General features: G+C 53.5%; 1 protein-coding gene across 5 annotated transcripts in view; it reads left to right on the top strand.

Annotated features, from left to right (window-relative positions):
* The first annotated feature begins 10,474 nt into the window (after window positions 1-10,474).
* The window catches only part of Kif21b (kinesin family member 21B), a 50,142-nt gene continuing 41,403 nt past the window's right edge, over window positions 10,475-19,213 (top strand). For all 5 annotated transcript variants that reach the window (XR_011376345.1, XR_011376346.1, XM_070041855.1 and 2 more), the window contains exon 1: window positions 10,475-10,744. Coding sequence is in view for 3 of the 5 variants with exons in the window: in XM_070041855.1 (XP_069897956.1) it covers window positions 10,704-10,744 (41 nt within the window). In the remaining 2 variants the exon portion in view is untranslated. The remainder of the gene's footprint in view (window positions 10,745-19,213) is intronic.

A 19,213-nucleotide genomic window follows, 5' to 3' on the forward strand; every position in this document is an offset into this window, starting at 1 on the left:
TACTATAGAGCACATAGCCAGCCAAGATAGCTCTGGGAGAGAGTAGAGTGGGCAGACCCCAATTGATCTTCTGATCAGTACCTAACCAGCCCGTGAAGGCTCAGGTGAATGATAGGGTGTGACCTTGACAGTGATTGGTTCCTCTTCCTCCCTTACCATACCACCCACCCTTTTTGTCTTTAAAAGGGGCTGCTCTCTGTTAATAAACGAGTTTTTCTACCTGCTGGATTTGGCTCCCCGCTGTGTCTGATTGTCTCCTGGGCTGAGGGAGGCTAGGGAACAGGCGAGCGCCGCACTTACCTTTCCTCGGACCCCGTCCGTCTTTTGTGGGATGGACGAAGACCCAACAAGCCACAGTGCCACTTCTGGTTTTATGGTGGTTAATTGAAGATTAGAGTCTTACAGACTTTTCCTGCCTTTGAACCAACATCCTCAGATCTCAGCCTCCTGAGTAGTTAGGATTATAGGTGTGAGCCACCAATGCCCAGCTGTATTTTATTTTTGACCTCAAGGCCTTGCACATGCTAAGTAGGTACCGTACCCCTCAGCAGCAGCAGGAAGAGGGAGAGGAGGAGGAGGAGGAGGAAGAGGAGGAGGAGGAAGAAGAAGAGGAAGAGAAGGAGTCAGAGGAGGAAGAGCAGGAGGAAGAGGAGGAGGAGGAGGAGAAAGGGGGTTAGTATAAAGCAAAATGAGCAGAAGAGGCAAATTACTCAGTGCTGAGACAGAACCCAAGAACCAGAGAAGGAGACTCCACATCCCTGCACCAGTGAGGAGCCAGGAAGAGACCCCCGGGTCCCTCCTGCAAGCTTCAGAAAGGCAGTCAGGAAACAAAGGAGCAATCCATTCTCCGTACTAATGCCTCTGCCCCACAGTTCCTCTTCACCTGGGGCCGGAGGGCAGCTAACACCCATCAAGTCCCTGCTGCAACATCCCTGCTCTGCAAATAGGTATGCTGCACAAGTCCTTTTTATATGAGGAAAAAACAGGTTCTGAAAAGCGAAGTGAATTAATTATGTGAAGTCACTTGGCCATATGAAGCTGGGTGTTAAGACACCCAGGAACCTAGACAGTATTCCTAAACTCCTTAACATCTTGCACTACTGTGAGGACCCCAGGACCATCTCCCCTTATCCCACCTGACTACAAACCTGGCCTGAGACTCTGCTGAGTTGTTTTTGGAGCCCCCCCCCTCTGCTCCCAGGCCATGCTCGCTGAACCCCCAGAATGTGCTCCTCAGCATCCGCCTAACACCACCCCTCTTCAGTCTTCTCTGATTCCCCTCAAGTAAACTTAAGGCACTTGGTGACTTTCATTACACTGTATCCTAATTAGGCATTTGCTGTGTGGCTTCTCTTTGACACTGTGAGTTTCTCAAGAACAGGGCTTGAGTATCAACTTTGTATCCTCAGCAAAGAAAATAAGGGAGGAAGGGAGGGAGGGAGGAAGGGAAGAAGGAAGGAAGGAAGGAAGGAAGGAAGGAAGGATACAGGGGGTCAATGGCATTAGATCATTTGAATTGCCAGTATTCTATCTGTTCTGAGCTACACAGTAGCAATCTGTTCATCTTCACCTCGGCCCCCAGGGAAGGTTTCCCCACTGTGTGGAGTCCCTCTTGTAGTCCCTGCTTTCAGACAGCACACTGTGGCTTGGATGGGACTCAGCAGGTTCTGCACTGATGGGCTTCTTTCACTGTTGTCTTTGGGCTCGGATAGCAGTCTTCTCTGAAGAAGCAGAAGCACTTTTTATTTTTCTTTTGGCCAGTATCAGGGCTTGAAATCCGTTACTTTTTCAGCTTTTATTTTATCCCTTGAGCCACACCACCAGCATTACTTGTTGCTGGAGCTTTTGCAGACTCTCTTGCCTAGGCTGGCCTTGACCCCTGGTCCACTGGCACTTGGCTTTGGGGCTCATTCTGACAACTTGGGGCTTAACCTCCACCAAGATTTGCCCTCTCTCTCCTTTGCTAGCTCCAGGAACCAAATCAGCCCCAGTGGGGGAAGATGGGAGTCGGAGACGGGGCCTCTTCCTCTAGGCTCTTTCTAATTTGGGTTATGACTTAAAAGTCTGTGTCCACCCAGTCCGAACCTTCATTTTGGCTCCTCCAATTCACTTTGAAAGTTAAAGAGATGGGGAAGATGGGTTTTTATTTTTATAACTGTTTGCATGCTCACTTGACCTGGCTAATTCCCTAAATTCTGCTCAAGGCAACGTGTCTCTTCTGTCTACAAGAACAAGTGTAAGGAAAGCCGGGGGGTGACACTGATGCCTTGAACTTGGCCAACTGGACCATCTTAGTCAAAGGGCCTTTGACTTGCTCCCATGAGACACAGCCCACACTGCCCCAGGGTGCCGCCTTCCTCTGCCGTCCCTGCCCATCCTCAGCCTGGCTGCTGCATTGTTGGGGAGCTGGCGCCATCACAGTGAACCTAGTGGGACTCTCCCCTCCCCTCTGTATTTTAAAGTATTAAGTGTTCATTTGTTGGCAATTTGTTCTGTGAGGTCTGGCTGGGGCAAAAGGCTACTGAAATCCAAAGAAATGATGTGTCCTTGGAGACTTGAAAATCAATAGCTTGGGGCTGGGGCTGTACTTGGGAACTCCATCAGACGAAAGGGTGGCATTGACAAAGAGGCTTCTTTGGGGCCCTGGCCAGGAGGTCCGCAGCCACCACTAACTAGGTGTGACATTTCCTGAGCCCCTCCTCCCTGTCCCCTGCGGCTTTGTCTCTTTCTTGCCTGTTCTCCCAGGCCCCTCCCCCACTTTGTGGTTCATGCCATTTTCATTTCCTGTATGTGCGCTTTCTTTCCCTGCCCCTGGCCCCTGGCAGCAGGTAATGGTCTCAGTGAGCCCCAGGCCCCAGGGGGTATGGGGGAGCCTCTACAGGTGTCCTGCACCCCAATGACCTGTCCCCATGGCTCTGGATGAGTCCTGAATGCTCTTCACTTCCACCTGGGCAGAAACTGAAGCAAGTGACTTGTAAAAACAGCTTCAGTGAGAAGAAATTAACATATAGTAAATCATACATGCTCAAAGCATCTAATTTGATTAGTCTTGATGACTGTATGCATGAATGGAACCATCATCACCAGGATAATAGATAACTCACTACTCAAACTCACTGCCAGGAGCCAGTGGCTCAAGCCTGTAATCCTAGCCACTCAGGAGGCTGAGATCTGAGGATCACAGTTCAAAGCCAGCCCGGGCAGGAAAGTCCATGAGACTCTTATCTCCAATAAACTACTCAAAAAACAGAAGTGGCACTGTGGCTCAAGCAGTAGAGTGCTCACCTTGAGCTGAAGAGCACAGGGGCAGTGCCCAAGCCCAGAGTTCAAGCCCCACGACTGACTGACAAAAAAACAAACAAAAAACAAACAAACTTTCCTCACCACCCGACACCCATTTCTACCCACTGCCCTGCCTCCCTCCTCCTGCCTGGCTACTGCTGATCTACTTCCTAATTTTGTAGTTTGCCTTTTCTAGATGTTTTTATAGCGATGGACTTGTGCAGCAGGTGCTCTTTTCGGTCTGCTTTTACCACTCAGCACAACTAACCCTGAGATTCATCCATGCTGCACTATGTATCAATAGTGCACTCCCTTTGATTGCTGAGTCGTGTTCCACTGTACGAGTATCAGTTTCAGTATCCACTCTCCTGCTGATGGGTATTTGGGATATTTCTACTTTGGGCCAGGACAAAGCTGCTGAGGTTGCTCGCCTCCAGGTCTCTGTATGAAGCAGATGACTCCTCTGGGTCCTCTGTGTACTTTCTTAGCTCAGCAGCTGCCAAGGCCTAGACGCAGGCTTCTCCCTCGCTGGGAGTCTACACTGGACAGAACTGATCATAGGCACGCTTGAGTTTGTAAGGTGCCACTACTTAACAGTGTGACCTGGGGCAATCCTTGCTGACCTGTTTTGTTTTTCTTTCCCCACCCTCTTTTCCTCCCCCCTTCCTCTTTTTTGCCAGTCCTGGGGCTTAAACTCAGGGCCTAGACACTGTCCCTAAGCTTCTTTTGCTCAAGGCTAGCACTCTACCACTTGGGCCACAGCACCACTACTTGCCTTTTCTGTTTATGCGGTGCTGAGGGATCAAACCCAGGGCTTCATGCTTGCTACTAGACAAGCAACTCTCCCACTAAGCCACCTTCCCAGCCCTGTCCTGCTTTGTTTTAATGGGATACTTATTCCTACTTCCTAGGGTTGTTGAGGGCAGTACATTATGGGATGGGCTGAAGCATGTAACACAATGCCTCAGTGTTCAGAAACAGTGGTTGTTGTCTTGCATGTGGCTCAGTGGACACACTCACAATCCAGAATAGGCTTCCCCTGGGATCTCTGAGCAGTTGTTCTAACCCTTTGTAGTGGCTCCACTACAAAAGAGTAAACTGAGTCTCAAAAGGAGCAAGTGGTTTAAGTAGCACCAATCTCTGGGCTAGGGATTCATGTGATGATGTTCCTGACACCCAACATGGAAACCATTCCTGGTCAGGTGATAGGTGCAGAGAAGGCCTTGGAATTTCCCATGACTTCTCAGAGCAGCTCAAGACCCTCAGAGAAGCAGATCAGCACAGCCACTCTGACTTTAAGCCTCTAAAGGGTTAAAAAGCCACACTTAATCAGCACCAGTGGCTCATGCTTGGAATCCTAGCTACTGAGGAGGCTTAGATCTCAAGAGAGGGTTCAAAGCCAGCCCAGGCAGACAAATCCATTAGACACTTACTCCAAATAACCAGTGAAAAAGCAGAACTGGAGGTGTGAGCCAGTTCTAAACAACTGCAAGCTTGAGGCCCTGTGTTCAAAGTGCCAGAGGGGTTCCAAATAGCTCAGGAGATAAGAACCCAAGAAGAGGTCCTGAGTGCCTACCTGTGTGCAGGCAAGTAGAGCCTTGGAAAATGTTTATAACCTTTAGCACCTTCACAATCCAGGGCTGTGGATTGTGGCTCTGCCCTTTCCTATGGCTGTTAGGAAGCCTGGCAACAAGCAGCACTTAAGTTCCCTGACATAACATGATAAACGTCAATTTTCACTTACACTCTGTGAATGACATACACATGAAGGGAGATGGTGGCTCTTAAGTTTCACTTAGAGGTGACACATGTCAATTTCACCACATTTCATTGGCTAAAGTCACCCAGTTCTGGCTCACCAAGCCCTACCCACATCTCATTGGCTAAAGGCCACTTGCCATCAGAGAAAAGTAGGGACAAGCAGACCTGCCCTGTGCTGGAAACCAGAGAGCCGGAAATATGTGAACAGAGCCCACAACTACCACAGCAGCTAAGTGACCTTTGAGCTCATTTCCTCTTCTGCAGAGTGGGGACAGTGACAGGGTTTACTTCATAGATTATTGTGAGGACTAAATGAGGAAATTTATATAACTCTTGTGGTCCAGTGTCACCACTGGGTGAATGCAAGATCCCTTTCCAGGTGGCCCTAGCAAAGCTGGGTTCTGGGGTTCGGCACACCAGACTGGCTCCATCCTGACCTGGCCCTGCCTCCCAGGGCACTGTAACAGTTGGCTGAGGATCAATAACCTGTGGCTTTCTTTTCCTTTCCACTCACCCTCTGAATCTCACTGCTTGGGCCAGGCAGACCTCATCTTTACAACCTGCCCCTAACCAGCTTCATTCATACCCTCCTTCAACACTTCTATTCCTTTCTCAAGACTTGGTTATGACAAACCCGCCCAGTTAGACAGGAACCCGTTAGAAAAACGATAGAGAATCCAAGGGAAATGGGAAGGCAACTGACATGCATTTTGGGCTAGGATCCCCCATCGCAACCTGGCAATCACACAGGATGAGGGGACTGTGCTTATCCTGGTTTTGGGGTGGGGATGCTCATGCTTGTCATGGCGATATCACCAATCCAGAGCTACGTAGCTAGGAAGTGGCAGAGCTGGGATCTGAGCCCAGATCTCTGTGAGTTAGAACATGGTTCAGTTTCTGGCCTGTTTTGCTCTTTTGCTCAGACTTCAGACTTATTAAGGGCTCAATAGTAATTTTTTTTTTTTTTTTTAGCTTTTCTTGTCCTATTGTGTTGTCATAGACACTGCCCTACTTAGGAAGATGGAGACCTACCTCTCACTACCTTGTGAAACTTTGGACAAGTCCCTCACCTCTTTGGGGCCCCATTTTCTCACCTGAAAAGAAAGATTAGACTAGTGGTCTGAGGATCGTGAGTCTAGGATTTGGTGGCATTTACAAGCTCCCTGTCCCTACCTTTGGTTCTACTACAGTTTAAAAGCATCACAAAGTAGAAGGGTAAATAAAGATCCAATGTTTAGAAGCTAGCATGAGCCAGGCAACAGTGGCTCACGCTGTTAATCCTAATTACTCAGAAGGCTGAGATCTGAGGATCAAAATTCAAAGCCAGCCCAGGTAGGAAAGTCTGTAAGACTTTTTTTTTTAATCTCCAATGAACATTAAAAAGGTGGAAGTGGAGATGAGGCTCAAGCAAAAAAGTCAAAGAACACTTAGACCCCCCCACCCCCCCACCCCCACACACAGAGCCAGGCATGGTGGCATGATCTGTAATCTGTACTCTGGAAGCAGAGGCAGGAGGATTGGGAGTTCTAGGCCAGCCTGGGCTACATAGTAAGACTTTGTCTCAAAAACAAAAAAAGTCCCTTGCTTGAAATTACTTAGAACATTAATTAAACTCCATCGTTTGAAACCAAAGACTGATGGAAGTTGTTAATCCACACCCGTCTCTCTCCTTCCTTGCTATTTATAACAAACTCCGGTTTCCTCTGTGGCTGAGTCGGTCTTCTGTAACAAAGGAAGTAAGGCTGAGCCTGTGCATGAACTCAGATCCCCTGAGTTGGCAGTCTGGTAGACCCTCTCTGGGGTTCTGAGTTCCTGCTGGTAGGCAGAACTGGGCTCAGGGCAGACGTTGGAGACTGTGGCTCAGCATCTACCACAGGATGGGTTATGGGATGTTTCCCCTGGACCCAAGCACAGCTGCCAGGGTGGGGCTGGGGGTTAGGACCTGAGGTCTGGAGCTCTATCTTCTTCCATCACCACTTTAGACAGATGCTCATATAGATTTTGCAAATTGTCTATGCCCAGTGCTAACCCTGAAGGAGATAAAGAGGAAGAGGAGGGCTCCTGTGGAGATATTCTTAGGGCCTACAGGCATCTCTTACACGTTCTGATTGGTTCCTAAAGGGTTGCTGTAGAGAACTGGGATATTTCTGAGAGCAATCTGGACCAGATGGCTGCCCCAAGTTGCTGCTGGAGAATTTTAGTAGTGTGGGAGCTTCCTGGCTGCGAGGGGGGGGGGCACACTTCCCCAAGGTTCCCATATGCCCAGACACCCACAGTTCCTATCAAAAGAAATGATGGAGGCCCCAAGATGCAGGTGGTAGGGGGGGAGGCAGGGAAGGGGCTTGACTCAAGACTAGAGCTAAAGTTCTACAGGAGCTCAGGACCAACGTGTGTTATAGGAGCTCAGGACCAACGTGTGTGTGTGTGTTGCATCTGCGAAGAGTGTTAAGGGCTGCAATCAATACAATAGAGTGGCTGATCCTGAGAACTTAACTGTTTGGAAAGGAGGGAATTAAAAGGTAGCTGAGGGCTGGGAAGGTGGCTCAGTGGTAGAGCTCTTGCCTTGCATGCATGAGGCCCTGGGTTCGACTCCTCAGCACCACATAAGCAAAAAGAAAAAAAGCCGGAAGTGGCACTGTGGCTCAAGTGGTAGAGTGCTAGCCTTGAGCTGAAGAGCTGAGGGACAGCGCCCAGTCCCAAAGTTCAGGCCCCACAACTGGACCAAAAAATAAATAAATAAAAAATAAAAATAAAAGGTAGCTGAGAAGGGGCAGAGGGTGTTACACCAAACAAAAGAGGAAGCGAAGGCTCGTGAAAGCTGGACAGGCATGATCAGAGCAGAGATTGTCCAGGCTTCCTCTAACCTGTGTAACCCAAATCTCCCCAAGCTGCAGTTTAAGCCTCTTTCCAACACCTTGGATCACCTCATGGCCTCTGCCCAGTTAGCTCCTCCCTTCTGGGCAGCAGAGCCCAGGGATAGGGCAAACACCGGGCTGCCCTGCCTTCCCTGGAACCCAAGAGGATGCTGCTGAAGTGCCTGGAGTAGCCAACATCCTGATCTCCTGACTTCTAGGAAGCCTGAGTTCGCAGCCCATGTGCCTCCTGACCTGTGCTGACTACACGCCCTGTGGCCTAGAAGGATGGGGGCGGGGGGGGGGGGGTCAGGCAGTAGCTTTGGCAGCATTTCCCAGCAGTAGAACTGTGAGTCAAAAGGGTCACTTACTGTCAGAAGTCAGAATGGACCTCCTGCAGGCGGGAAACTAAAACTGGGTCCCAAAGAAGTCCAGAGGTGTGGGTGGGCAGAAGAACAGCTTTGCAAAATGCAGCTTTATTATCAGAAAGGACTAAGCCTGGAGGTGACCATGGCTGTAGGGAAAACCTTGGCTGGGCTAGCTCCTTTGTCACAGGCTCATGGTTTTTTTTTTTGTTTGTTTGTTTGTTTTTTGTCAGTCATGGGGCCTGAACTCTGGGCCTGGGCGCTGTCCCTCAGCTCTTCAGCTCAAGGTGAGCGCTCTACCTTTTGAGCCACCACTTCCAGCTTTTTCTGCTTATGTGGTGCTGAGAAATTGAACCCAGGGAGTGATGCATGCAAGGCAAGCACTCTACCACTGAGTCACCTTCCCAGCGCTGTCACAGGTTCTTGTTTGAGGTGACATGGAGAGTCTAAAACCACACACACACACAAGTTCAAATCTTGAGTCTGTTGCTTATATGCTGGGTGAGACTCAGTTTCCCCACCTGCAAAACTGAAAACAAATAATAGAGTTTAGTTTCCAAGATTATGAGAGATAAAGTAATGTTTCCAATTAACTATGATGTTGGTAGTGGAGCTGTGGCTCAAGTGGGACAGCATCAGCCTTGAGCAAAAAGGCTAAGGACAGTGCCCAGGCCTCGAGTTCAAGTTCTAGTTGTAGTGTGCCCACACACACACACAAAGATGCAGGACCACCTGCCCCAACACCACTCTGCAGGTACTATGGGATTCACCCTTGAAAATCTCCCAGACAGAGATCTCCTGAATACAGCAGTCATGGGTGGTGGGGGAGGTGTGGGGAGGAGAGGGAGGAAGATGGTACCAACAGATGCACCATAGATACTCCCCCTCCCCATACACACACACCCTTGCCAAAATCTCTGACAAGGTTTCATCATCTGGGGGTGATGCAAGAGGCTTGGAGTCCGACTCTCTTTCCTCCCCTCCCCCCAGAGATTTCACCCACATCTGGAAGTACAGCTGGGTCCTCCTCTTGGGTCCTTTCCAGGAGAGGGACTGGGTGAAGAGAGGGAAGGGAGGGCAGCTGGTGGGGGGGGGGGCTGTGAATGGCCTCAATGTTGGGAGTTGTGGGGGGAGGGCGAGTGGGGCTCAGAGGGAGGGGAGGCGGACTGGAAAGGGAATTGTGATTTCACAGCCATGGTCTCCTCCTCCATCACTGCCTTGTATTGAAGTGGCCAGGGCTCCCCCTCGTCCTTCCATCCATCCCTGAAGGCAGCAGCTGGCCCCCTCCTTCCCTGCCCACCCACTTCCCAGCCTCTCTGCCCAGGTGCCCGGAGGAGTTGAGAGTCCCCTTTGTTCCTTCCTCTTCCCGAGGCAGCGCTGGCCTCCCACGCTGACCCTCTGCCCCCCCACCCCCCGCTGCCACAACGAGCAGAGTGTGAACCAAGCCCTGCGGGTCACAAAGGTTAATGGGCTGGGGTCTAGCGGTGGAGGGGGGCCGGTCTGGGCCAGGGACCTGGCCAGGGATCAACCAAAAGATGGATTTTGAAAATGCTGCAAGGCGGAGGTGGGGGAATTTTACTTGAGGCATGAGCAAGAACCCCCTTCGAGAAAGACTGGCGAATGTACGGGAACACATGCAGAACCAAGGGAAGCTGTCCGGGCCTTTTCCAACCAGGAAGCTCTCCTGGCGGCGGGGGAGCGTCCGAAGCGTCGCTGCGGGTGCCCTGCCCGGAGGCCAGGGTGCTTACCGGGCTCCGCCACGCACCCGCGGTGTGACCCTGAAGGCCCGTCTGTTTCCCCATTGATGAAAGGGAGGTCTCACTGAGGCTGCGGTCCCGCCAGCCACTTCGAGGGTCGAGGAGGCTGCGGGGTCCGCTTCTCCGCTGGAGACCCGCGTGTGCCACTCCCCCCTCCCATCCCGGCCCCGTCCCTCCTCCGCCCGTCCATCCGGCCCGCCCCCCAGCTCTCCCCGGGACGTGAGCCAAGAGGTCCCTTTAAAGGCGCAAGTCCCGCCCCCAGGGGCCCGTCCGGCTCTTCTATTGGCGGCTCCGAGAGGGGGCGTGGCCGGCGCGGGCTCGGCGGGGCTCGGGGGCGGAGCCTGGGCCGGGTCGGCCCCCGCCCCCTTTGTTCGCGCGGCGGCGGGAGGAGGCGGCGGCGGCGGCGGCGGCGCGGGCGGGAGGTGTGTGCGCGCGTGTGCCGCGCGGTGGGAGCGGCGGGGCGCGCAGCCGGCTGTCAGCGAGCTCTGCGCCGCCGCCGCCCGCCCCGAGGGGCCGGCCGCGGGTGAGCCCCTCTGCTGGTCGCCGCTGAAGCATGTCACCTCCAGCCTCCGCGGGAGCCTTCGCCAGCCGTGTCCGCGCCCCCGCCTCCCGCGGCCGCTGCCCCGGACACTGGCCCCCGGACCCCCGGCCCTGATCCCCGCCCGGACCCGAGCGCCGGGGGAGCCATGGCTGGCCAGGGGGACTGCTGCGTCAAGGTGGCCGTCAGGTGAGGGCCGGCGGCGGCGCCGGGGGCGCGCGCGGGCGCGGAGGGCGCTCGGGCTTTGTCCTGCGGGGTGGGCTGGGCGCGGGGGGCCGCGGGCACCGCTCGCACCCGAGCCCGCGGGCCCGCAGGCGGGGCGGCCCGGGCCGGGCTGGAGGGCGGCGCGCGCTGGCCCGGCCGACGGCTGGAAGGTGGCTTTGTTTGGGTGGTAATTTCGGGTCCCTGGGGGAGCCCTTAATGATCCGAAAATCGAATAAACAAGGAAATCCGGTATTTCACACCCAAGCCCTGGCCCCGGCCGAAGCGTCTGCGCGTTTCCTCTTCGCCTCCCCACGAGGCTGCCGTCTCATCACGGGGTGCTGGAGGGGAACCCCCCCCCCCCATCTATCCCAGTCAGTCAGTTCTGGGCGTTTGCTCTCAGCCAGCCGAGGCTGCACACCGTCCCGAGAGCGGGTTCTGGGGGACAAAGATCTGCAGGTCCCACGGAAGGGCTGGAATGGTGCCCTGGCCTTCCCTGGAAAGCCTTGGCTTCTGGAAAGGTCCAGCCGGCCCTCCTGGGGGCCGGAGGGGGGAGGAAGCCCTGTGTCTCGGAGGACCCTGCTTCTGAGATGGAGGGAGGGTGTGACAGTGATGTCCTGTCACTCAGGTGGCACTGAGCAAGTGGAGGAGGGCTGCGGTCACCTTTTCTGGGGTCCCTATGGCTCTTGGAGGGTTCCCCGGACAGGCTTTCACTGCAGGGAGAGGACCAGCCAGGGTGGGTTCTGTGGGGAGGAGCACACCGAGGTGCAGAGGCAGGAAACACTGCAAAGTTAAACCATCTGTGTTCTTTGTGCTGGGTGGAGCGGCTTCACACCACACCAGCCCTTCTGTTTTTGTTGGGGTTTTCCTCTTTGAGAGGGGGCTATTGGGAGAGTATCAGCCTGGAACTGGCCACCGAGGTACTGGGGGGAGGGACAAGAGAGAAGAGCCTCTATCTGTCTCAGCCTTGTATGAAGGGGGAAGGAGAATGTTCCAGGGCTAGGTGAGACAGGTCTCCAGATCTCCTCGGTCACGGTGACCTAGATTCCAGCAGTCCTTGGAAGTTGCTTCTATACGGGGTCAAAGATGGCAGTGGACAAGCTTCTCCATTTCTGGCCCCAGGGGCAGCTGTCCCCAGCTACATGGCCAAAAGAGACAGGCCAATGCAGCTTAGGACAACTCTGGGATTGAGGGAGGGAGATTGAGGGATTCCCCGCTCCCACCCCACCCTTCAAGCAGCACTCAGCATCACTTGAGCTCAGTTTTCCTGGCACAGAACAGCCTGAGACAAAGAGGAGCCAGCCAGGCAGGCAGGTGCCTGATGGGGTGGGGCCTGGCTGCTATTGGGGCTGACACTGCACCAGGACCTCTTGGAGGTCGAGGGAGGGAGGGAGGGAAGAGAGAGAGTGAGAGACAGAGAGAGGTACATGGGTGAGAAATGTAAATATGGCATCTACTGCAGATGAGGAGAAGCCAGTACCATAAAAGGCAAATGAAGCGATAACCCCCACCGGGTATAAACCAAGGCTAGGAAAGAAGGGACCCAGTGCCCCTTCTGTGGGGGCTTTCCTTTAGACTCCATCTTGGAGGAGAGAGACAAACAAAGGACCTCTGCCACCTCTGCTCAGGGTCCCCAGACAAGATTGGGCGTGATAAAATGTGGAGATACCAGTTGGGGAGCCCCAGGGGATGGACACCTACCTGTGCAGAGAGCAAGGAAATCGGGTGTTACTTGTCTATTCCTACCACCAGAAGATCCCTAGGCCCCCTCCTACCGTGACAGGATGGTGCCTGCCTTCTCCTCCAGGTTTTGGCGGGGGGGTGGTGGTGGTGGTGGTGGTGGTGGTGGTGGTGGTGATCTTTCCAGTCTCGAGATGCTGATGGCTGGAGGCTGGGGGGAATTGAGCATCTGAAGGTGAGAGCCTCGCCCACTCCACCCCTGAGCTCTGCTCTCCAGCGCTGCTGTGTGATAGTCCAGCCTGGCACACGCCAGAGCTCCATGCGCAGCCGGCCGTGGAAGGCAGACAATGCCTGGACAGAACCCAGTTTCTAATCAGAGAGCTGCGGCTGGGAGGGGAGCAGATGTGACATGCTGCAGGGGGAGTCCTGCTTGCTTTGGTATCTCCTTCCCTCCCCCACCCGCAAAAATCACGGGTCCTGTTGAAAAGTCTAGGTTGGGGTTGCAGTTGAGTGGCGCATTGAACAGCCCCAGCACTCACTACCTCAAGGCAATTGCTTTTCAGCCATCCTGGAAATTCTTTACCTGAAATACTTTCTGAATTCCCTTGAGGGTACCTTGGGGTGGGCCTTGGAGTCCAGCTTTTTGGACAGGCAGGCAGAGAGTCTAGCATACCTGTTAGGGAGAGAGGGAGGCTCAGGCTCTTAGGAGAGAAATGCCAGGGCCTGGGCTCTTGGCCTCTAATCTAGGATAAGGATCAAAGCTGGCTAACTACAAAGTGCTCTTGGGAAGGCCTGGACTCTGAGAACCCACAGGAGGACCTGGGATTTTGAGATTAGGACAAAGAAACTAGGTATGGGCAGCGCCCCCTCCCCCCAAGAAAGTCACACAAACCGTCCCCCCCCCCCCCCCCCCCCGTTCCTGAACTCAAGCTTGTTAGCTTTGCCCTGGAGTGCCAGGCCAGCCTTTGCTGTCCTATGTCCCTTTATCCTTTAATCCTCGTGTATTATACGATATGGACAGTGCACTTCCTGGCCTTTACCTGGGGTGGGGGGATAGGATGGGCAGCAAAGCTGCTGGGGAGAGGCTAAGCTGTGACCCGCCCCCAGCTGCAGAAATACAGGCCTCCTGACAAATCAGGGGAGAGAGGGTGGCTGTTAAGAAACACAAGTTGGCAAAGCTGAAATTGGGGAAGGAAGCCAAGTCATGTGGTGAGTTTATTTAAGACCCTTCTAAGCCCCCAGCTCTGAGCCCCCCCCCTCCACACAAGGGGAGCCCTTAGTGTTGCCTAGCCCCCTCCCCCCTTATCTCTGCCTGGCTCCTCAAAGCTTCCTTCCGGTAGTCTGTTGTGAGGAGGAGGTGCCTTGGCCTGTCCACATCCATCAGCTTAAACTACAGGGTGGGGAAGCACGGGCCAGGGACCCCGGAGACAGTGATAGGCCGGCCCATGCCTCCTCCCACTGGGGTTCCTTAGTTCTGAGCTACTCTGAAATCTTGGTCAATGACTGTCAATTTTGAATTGGCGGGGAGGGAGGGGGGTGGGGATATTGTAGACATAGGCCTGTGGTGGTGTTTTCAGGAGCCCAAAGCCACACAGTGCTATGTAATACCAGTTGTGTCTCATGCTATCCAGATTTACAGATCTGGGAAACTGAGGCCCAATCCAGGACCTTATGCAGACTGTGGTGGGAACCTGGGTACCTTGGTGGCCTCCTGCTGTAGAAGCTGGGCTTATGTCACCACAAGGAAGTGTAGTGTAGTAACCACAAGCCCCGGAACCGCCTCCCTCCTCTACCCAGCGGCCTAGCTTGATTGGACCTCAGCTTTTGAAAACCTCAAGTGGAGAGTGGGTGGGGCTGCGCTAGGGAAATAACAAAGGTGACACCTGCCTGCCACCCTTACTCTAGATGCTCTGGGAGCAAAGGGCAGGGCTGGAGCCAAGGTAATTCATCGACTAGACGGGTCATGGGGCTCCCTCCCTATATGTCCTTCTGGACCTCAATTCTCCACACTGGAGAATGGGAATCCCTGGTTGATTTGTACAGAGCAGTAGAAATGGAGAAAGTCGAGAGCATATGAATAATTCCTGGAGGGAATAACTGGCAGATGGGACTCCTAAGGAATGAATAAAATGTGTGAATAAAATGTGTGAACAAAATAAGCCCTCAATTAAGTGTACTTCAGAGCCACCCCTGTCATTTAAGATGTGGTGAACTGTAAAATGGTCTCCTCTCTGCCCCACTTTGTTTATTTAGAGCAGGACAACATGGTATGGAGGGAAGGATACTGATCTAGGAAGTGGCCAAAACCCATGGACTGATTCCTCTGTGCCAGGCATTGTGCCCATGCTATCCCCCAGGCCCACCCATAACTGATGAGACTTCTAGTATGCAGGAGAGCAAACGCGAAGGGTGGCTGGGGGTGGGAGGATCTGAACTCAGGCCCTCTCCTCTCAAGCATGTGCCCAACTCACTTGCCTTGCCATCCAGCAGCTAGAGTCTCACTGCTGCCCGCCCAGTTCTTCTGAGGCTGTCCCCACACACTGTAACGTGAAAAGGAACGTGGCAGGGGCATGGGGCGTGGCATAGATGTGATACAGATGTGTGGCAAGGAGTGAGGCTGCCGGACTTTGTCTTATGGTGTCACTTGGCAAAGGGTTGGTTGATGGTCACCAGTGGTCCTCTTGTGGTTGGAAAGCTGCTTTCTTCCCCTCACCCTCCCTTTCTTAGATCCCTGCATCTATCCCGTTGGCGGCTCTCTAGGAAATTGCATTTTGGGGCACCCATGACTCCTCCTGCTGCCGGTTTCCTTCCAAAGGTCAAAACCTCAGGTGTCTTGGGCTGCCCAGCCCTTCATTTTGCCCTCTGGACAGCAACACATTGAGAGCTTTCAAGAGAAAAGCAGCCTCTTCCTGCCCCTCCCCCTTAGAACAGCTGGAGGGGGCACCACAGAGGGGCCATGCTTTCTGTCCTACATGGAGGGGCAAGGGTGGAGCTTTGGGAGGGGCGGAGTTTGGGAAGGGGTGGGGCTTAGTGCAATGAGCTGTGAAGCAGAGTGCAGGTGGCAGCCTTTTGGCCCAAGTGTCCTATTCTCTACAAGGCTCCCTCTTTTTGTTGTTTGTTTTCTTTTCTTTTTTTTTTTTTTTTTTTTTTTTGCCAGTCCTAGGGCTTGAACTCAGGATTTGGGCACTGTCCCTGAGTTTCATTTGCTCAAGGCTAGCGCCCTACCACTTGAGCCACAGTGCCACTTCTGGCTTTTTCTGTGTATGTGGTGCTGAGGAACCAAATCCAGGGCTTTGAGCATACGAGGCAAGCACTCTACCACTAGGCCGCCTTCCCAGCCCCAAGGCTCCCTCTTTGATCACCACAGTTCTGGGGTGTGGAAAGGTGAGCGAGCATAGTCTCGCTGCCCCTGCCTTCCAGGGTGATGCCTGCCTGCCTGCCCTTGCTGTAGGCTAGACTGGCCCTACCTGAGCATGTGTGCTGTAAGCCCAGGCTTACCGTGGGGGCTGGGCACAGAGCCGGTGTGGGGGGGAACTCAGCCCTCCACACTCCCCCTCAGCCAGCCAGCTGCCTGCTGCTCTGCATTCCTCAGCCCCAAGCGTCCCCAGGGCCCACTCTCCATGAACTGTTCCCCAGCAGATGCAAATGCTGTCACAGCTCTCCAGTGGACTCTGGGATTGGCCTGACTTTGTCTTGTCTCCCGCCTCCCTGAAGGTCATGGGAAACCCCTGCCAGATGCCCCGAGATGGGGGTGGGACAGCTGAATGGCACTTCTTCCCAGGGCCTGGGAGGCAGACCCAGAACAGGCCGCTCAGGAAACTCCCAGGCTGACCGAGGTGAGCTGAGGGTCCTCCAGCTCAAAACAGGCCTGGCTCCTTCCCCCTGGTTTCTGGTAGCTAGATGAGGGGGTAAGGACCTTAGTCTCACAGCCTTCTCTCTGGGGTCCCTCCGCTGCCCTGGGGACCATGAGCATGCCCCTATTCCCATGTCCTCTCATAGCAGGCTCCTTGTCCTGTTTACCCACCAGTCCCTGAGCATGACTCAGAACTCACTTGAGCCTTAAGTACTCTGGCATGAAGTAAGAGGAAGGTCAAAGACATCCATCCCCTTAGGACAATGTGAGGTCAAGGCCCTGAACCCTGTATTTTGGGTCAGTGCTTCAAGGTCCCCTGGAAATTTCATGGGTTGCCCATGCCCCAACTCCACATGGTCAGGGGCAAAAAGAACATGATCAAGGGCAAAAGTCAGGCAGAGATGGTTGGCAGACCCCTTTCACCAAGCCTACCAGGGCCTTGTAAACCCCTGTCCTTGAACCCTATTACAAAGCTGCTTGTTTAGGGGTTCAGAGCCAGGCAGGGGGCAAGTCTAGGATACCTGGGGAAAGTGTGTGTGTGTGTGTGCAGCAAGACCTTCCTGCTGTCTCTGGAGAGCTTTGCTAGCTTTGCCTTCCCCCCCCCCCCCCGCCCAACTTTCCTACTGCAGCTTAAAGGGTCAGCACCCCTAAACTGGCTCTTGTCACCCTGATGGAGAGAAGACCGGGCTCTCTGCTCAGTCAGCTAAAATCCCCCCGGGTGTCTGGGAGCCAGACTCCCCTGGGAGAGCAGAGGTTTTGCTTCCAGCCGCCTCCCCCTGGGTTGGCAGGCTGCCAGAGGGAGGAGGAGAAGAGGGTGCTCACTGACATGGGGGGGGGAGGGCGGGAAGGGGTGTAGACATCTTCCCTCTCCTGCAGAGAAATGCTGCTACATCCTTTGCCACGTCCCAGCTCCAGCCTCCTTTAGCTACAACATAGGGAGAATAATTTCCCAGCAGGCTGCCGGTGGCACCGCTGGCAGCTGTTGGTGGGATCAGCCTAGGACATTCTCTGAAGGGATCACTTTCCTCCCGCCCTGCTGCAGAACTGCTTGGTAAATGCGGCAGGATTGGACACGGGCAGGACTGGTTTGGATTTCATTTCCACCGTTACAAATTGGGTGACTTCGGGCTTGTTAAATTTCACCTTTTGAGCCTGAGAAACGGGGGCCATCAGCGCCTTACCTGTGTTTGTGGGAGTAAGTGAGCTTGTCGTCCAGGTACGCACTAGATATTGGGTTTTGTGCTTTTCAGATGAAGACTGGGGTTAGGGAATGTACAGAAGAAGACAAGCCAGTTTTTCCACAGGAATGACTGCTGAGGGAGAAGATTCCACAGACCTCCTTCTCACTCACCTCAGGCTCTCCCTTCCTGCTAGCTTAGCTAATTCCCTCCTGCTGTAGCTTAAGTTCTCCGTGTCAGTCACTGGTGAGGAAGAGCTGGCAGGTCACAACGGCAAAGCCATCCTATGTGCTAGGGAAGCTAGAGATCATAGGGTTCATCTCGGGGTCTCTTTCCTGTCCCCTGCACACACACACAAACACACAGCCATGGACACAAACTCACCTTGGAGGATATACAGCAGCTTGGCTCTCACTCTGCCCTGCTACCTGCGGTTGGAGCCTAGCATGTGAATTTGAGGCTGGGTACAAGGAGCGGGGAGCTGAAGGCATCTTTGCTCCCCCTGTCCCCATAGAAACTTGGGTGCAACACACCCGGAGACTGAATGATGAGCTTCCTGACTTTGCACTATCCCACTAGTCTTGGAAGATTCCAGTAAGACATTAGTGGTCTATTAGAGCAAAGAGCCTGTAGGCTTTTAGCCCCTGGAACTTTTTTCAGAAGAGTCTCATCATATTAGTTGGAGGGGTGGATCTAGTTCAAGTTTCCAGTCTCTGGTATGAAAGCCTTTGAGATAGGGCCTAGGGACAGGGTACTCAGTCTAGAGGTCCTCCAAGTGTACATCACACGCCAGAGAGCAGGTGCATGATCGCTTGGTCTCCCAGGCTCTCCTCTGGAGAGGCTGATGGCCACTAAATGTGGTCTTTATAGATCATACTCTTGTGTTAGCTATCTGAGAGCTGAATTACTTAATTTGCTAGGCCCCCAGGCTGCTCACACCTGCAAGCCTAGCTATTTAGGAGGCTGAGACCTGAGGATCAAGGTTTGAACCCAGCCTGGGCAGACAAATTCCAGCAAAAAGCTGGAAGTGGAGGAGTAGTTCAAGCGGTAGAGTGCCAACCTTGATCAACAAAAGTACAGGACAGCACCCAGGCCCTGAGTTCAAGCTCCAGTACCAACACACACACACACACACTCATCCAAGCTACTCAACTGCTCTCTGAGCCCTCATGTGTAAGTTAGAGACAAAACTGCTTACCTTAGAACAAAGTGATCCAATATGGTGACCTACATGGGTCTAGCAAGAAGCAGTCTTGCTCCCTGGGCAGCAATGTGGTGGTTATTAAAAGAACGTTTATGGGGGGGGGGGGAGAAAAAAAAGAGAACGTTTACTTATCAGGGGTGTAATGGCTTCCAGCAAAAGAAAGGTATCAGGGATTAGATCACGCACCGTCTTTATAAGAGCCTTTCTTTGTAAGAACTCTCTAGTATTCAGAAACAGTTCCTGATTCCAGTTCTGCCCCAGCAGTGAAAGATAAGACCCAGCCTAGGGCTGCTATCTTAGAGGTCCGGAAGTAAGGTTTGGGAAGGGCAGGTTAGTCAGGAACCTGAGGGAGGAACGCAGCCATCTGCTTGGGTGGGACTGCCTTCACTTAGGTGAGCCAACGCTTGCTTTGGAGTCCAAGGTCACTGGGTGGAGCTCCCAGGATGGGGGTGTGGCCTACTCTGAGTGATGTTGCTAAGGATGGGGTTAGAGGTGAGGCTGGATTTGTGAGGTTGGATGTCAGTCTCCAACCACAAGTCCGG

The sequence above is a fragment of the Dipodomys merriami genome, unplaced genomic scaffold (assembly GCF_024711535.1).
Source record: "Dipodomys merriami isolate MVZ:Mamm:240054 unplaced genomic scaffold, mDipMer1.0.p SCAF_31, whole genome shotgun sequence".
Classification (NCBI taxonomy): Eukaryota; Metazoa; Chordata; class Mammalia; order Rodentia; family Heteromyidae; genus Dipodomys; species Dipodomys merriami.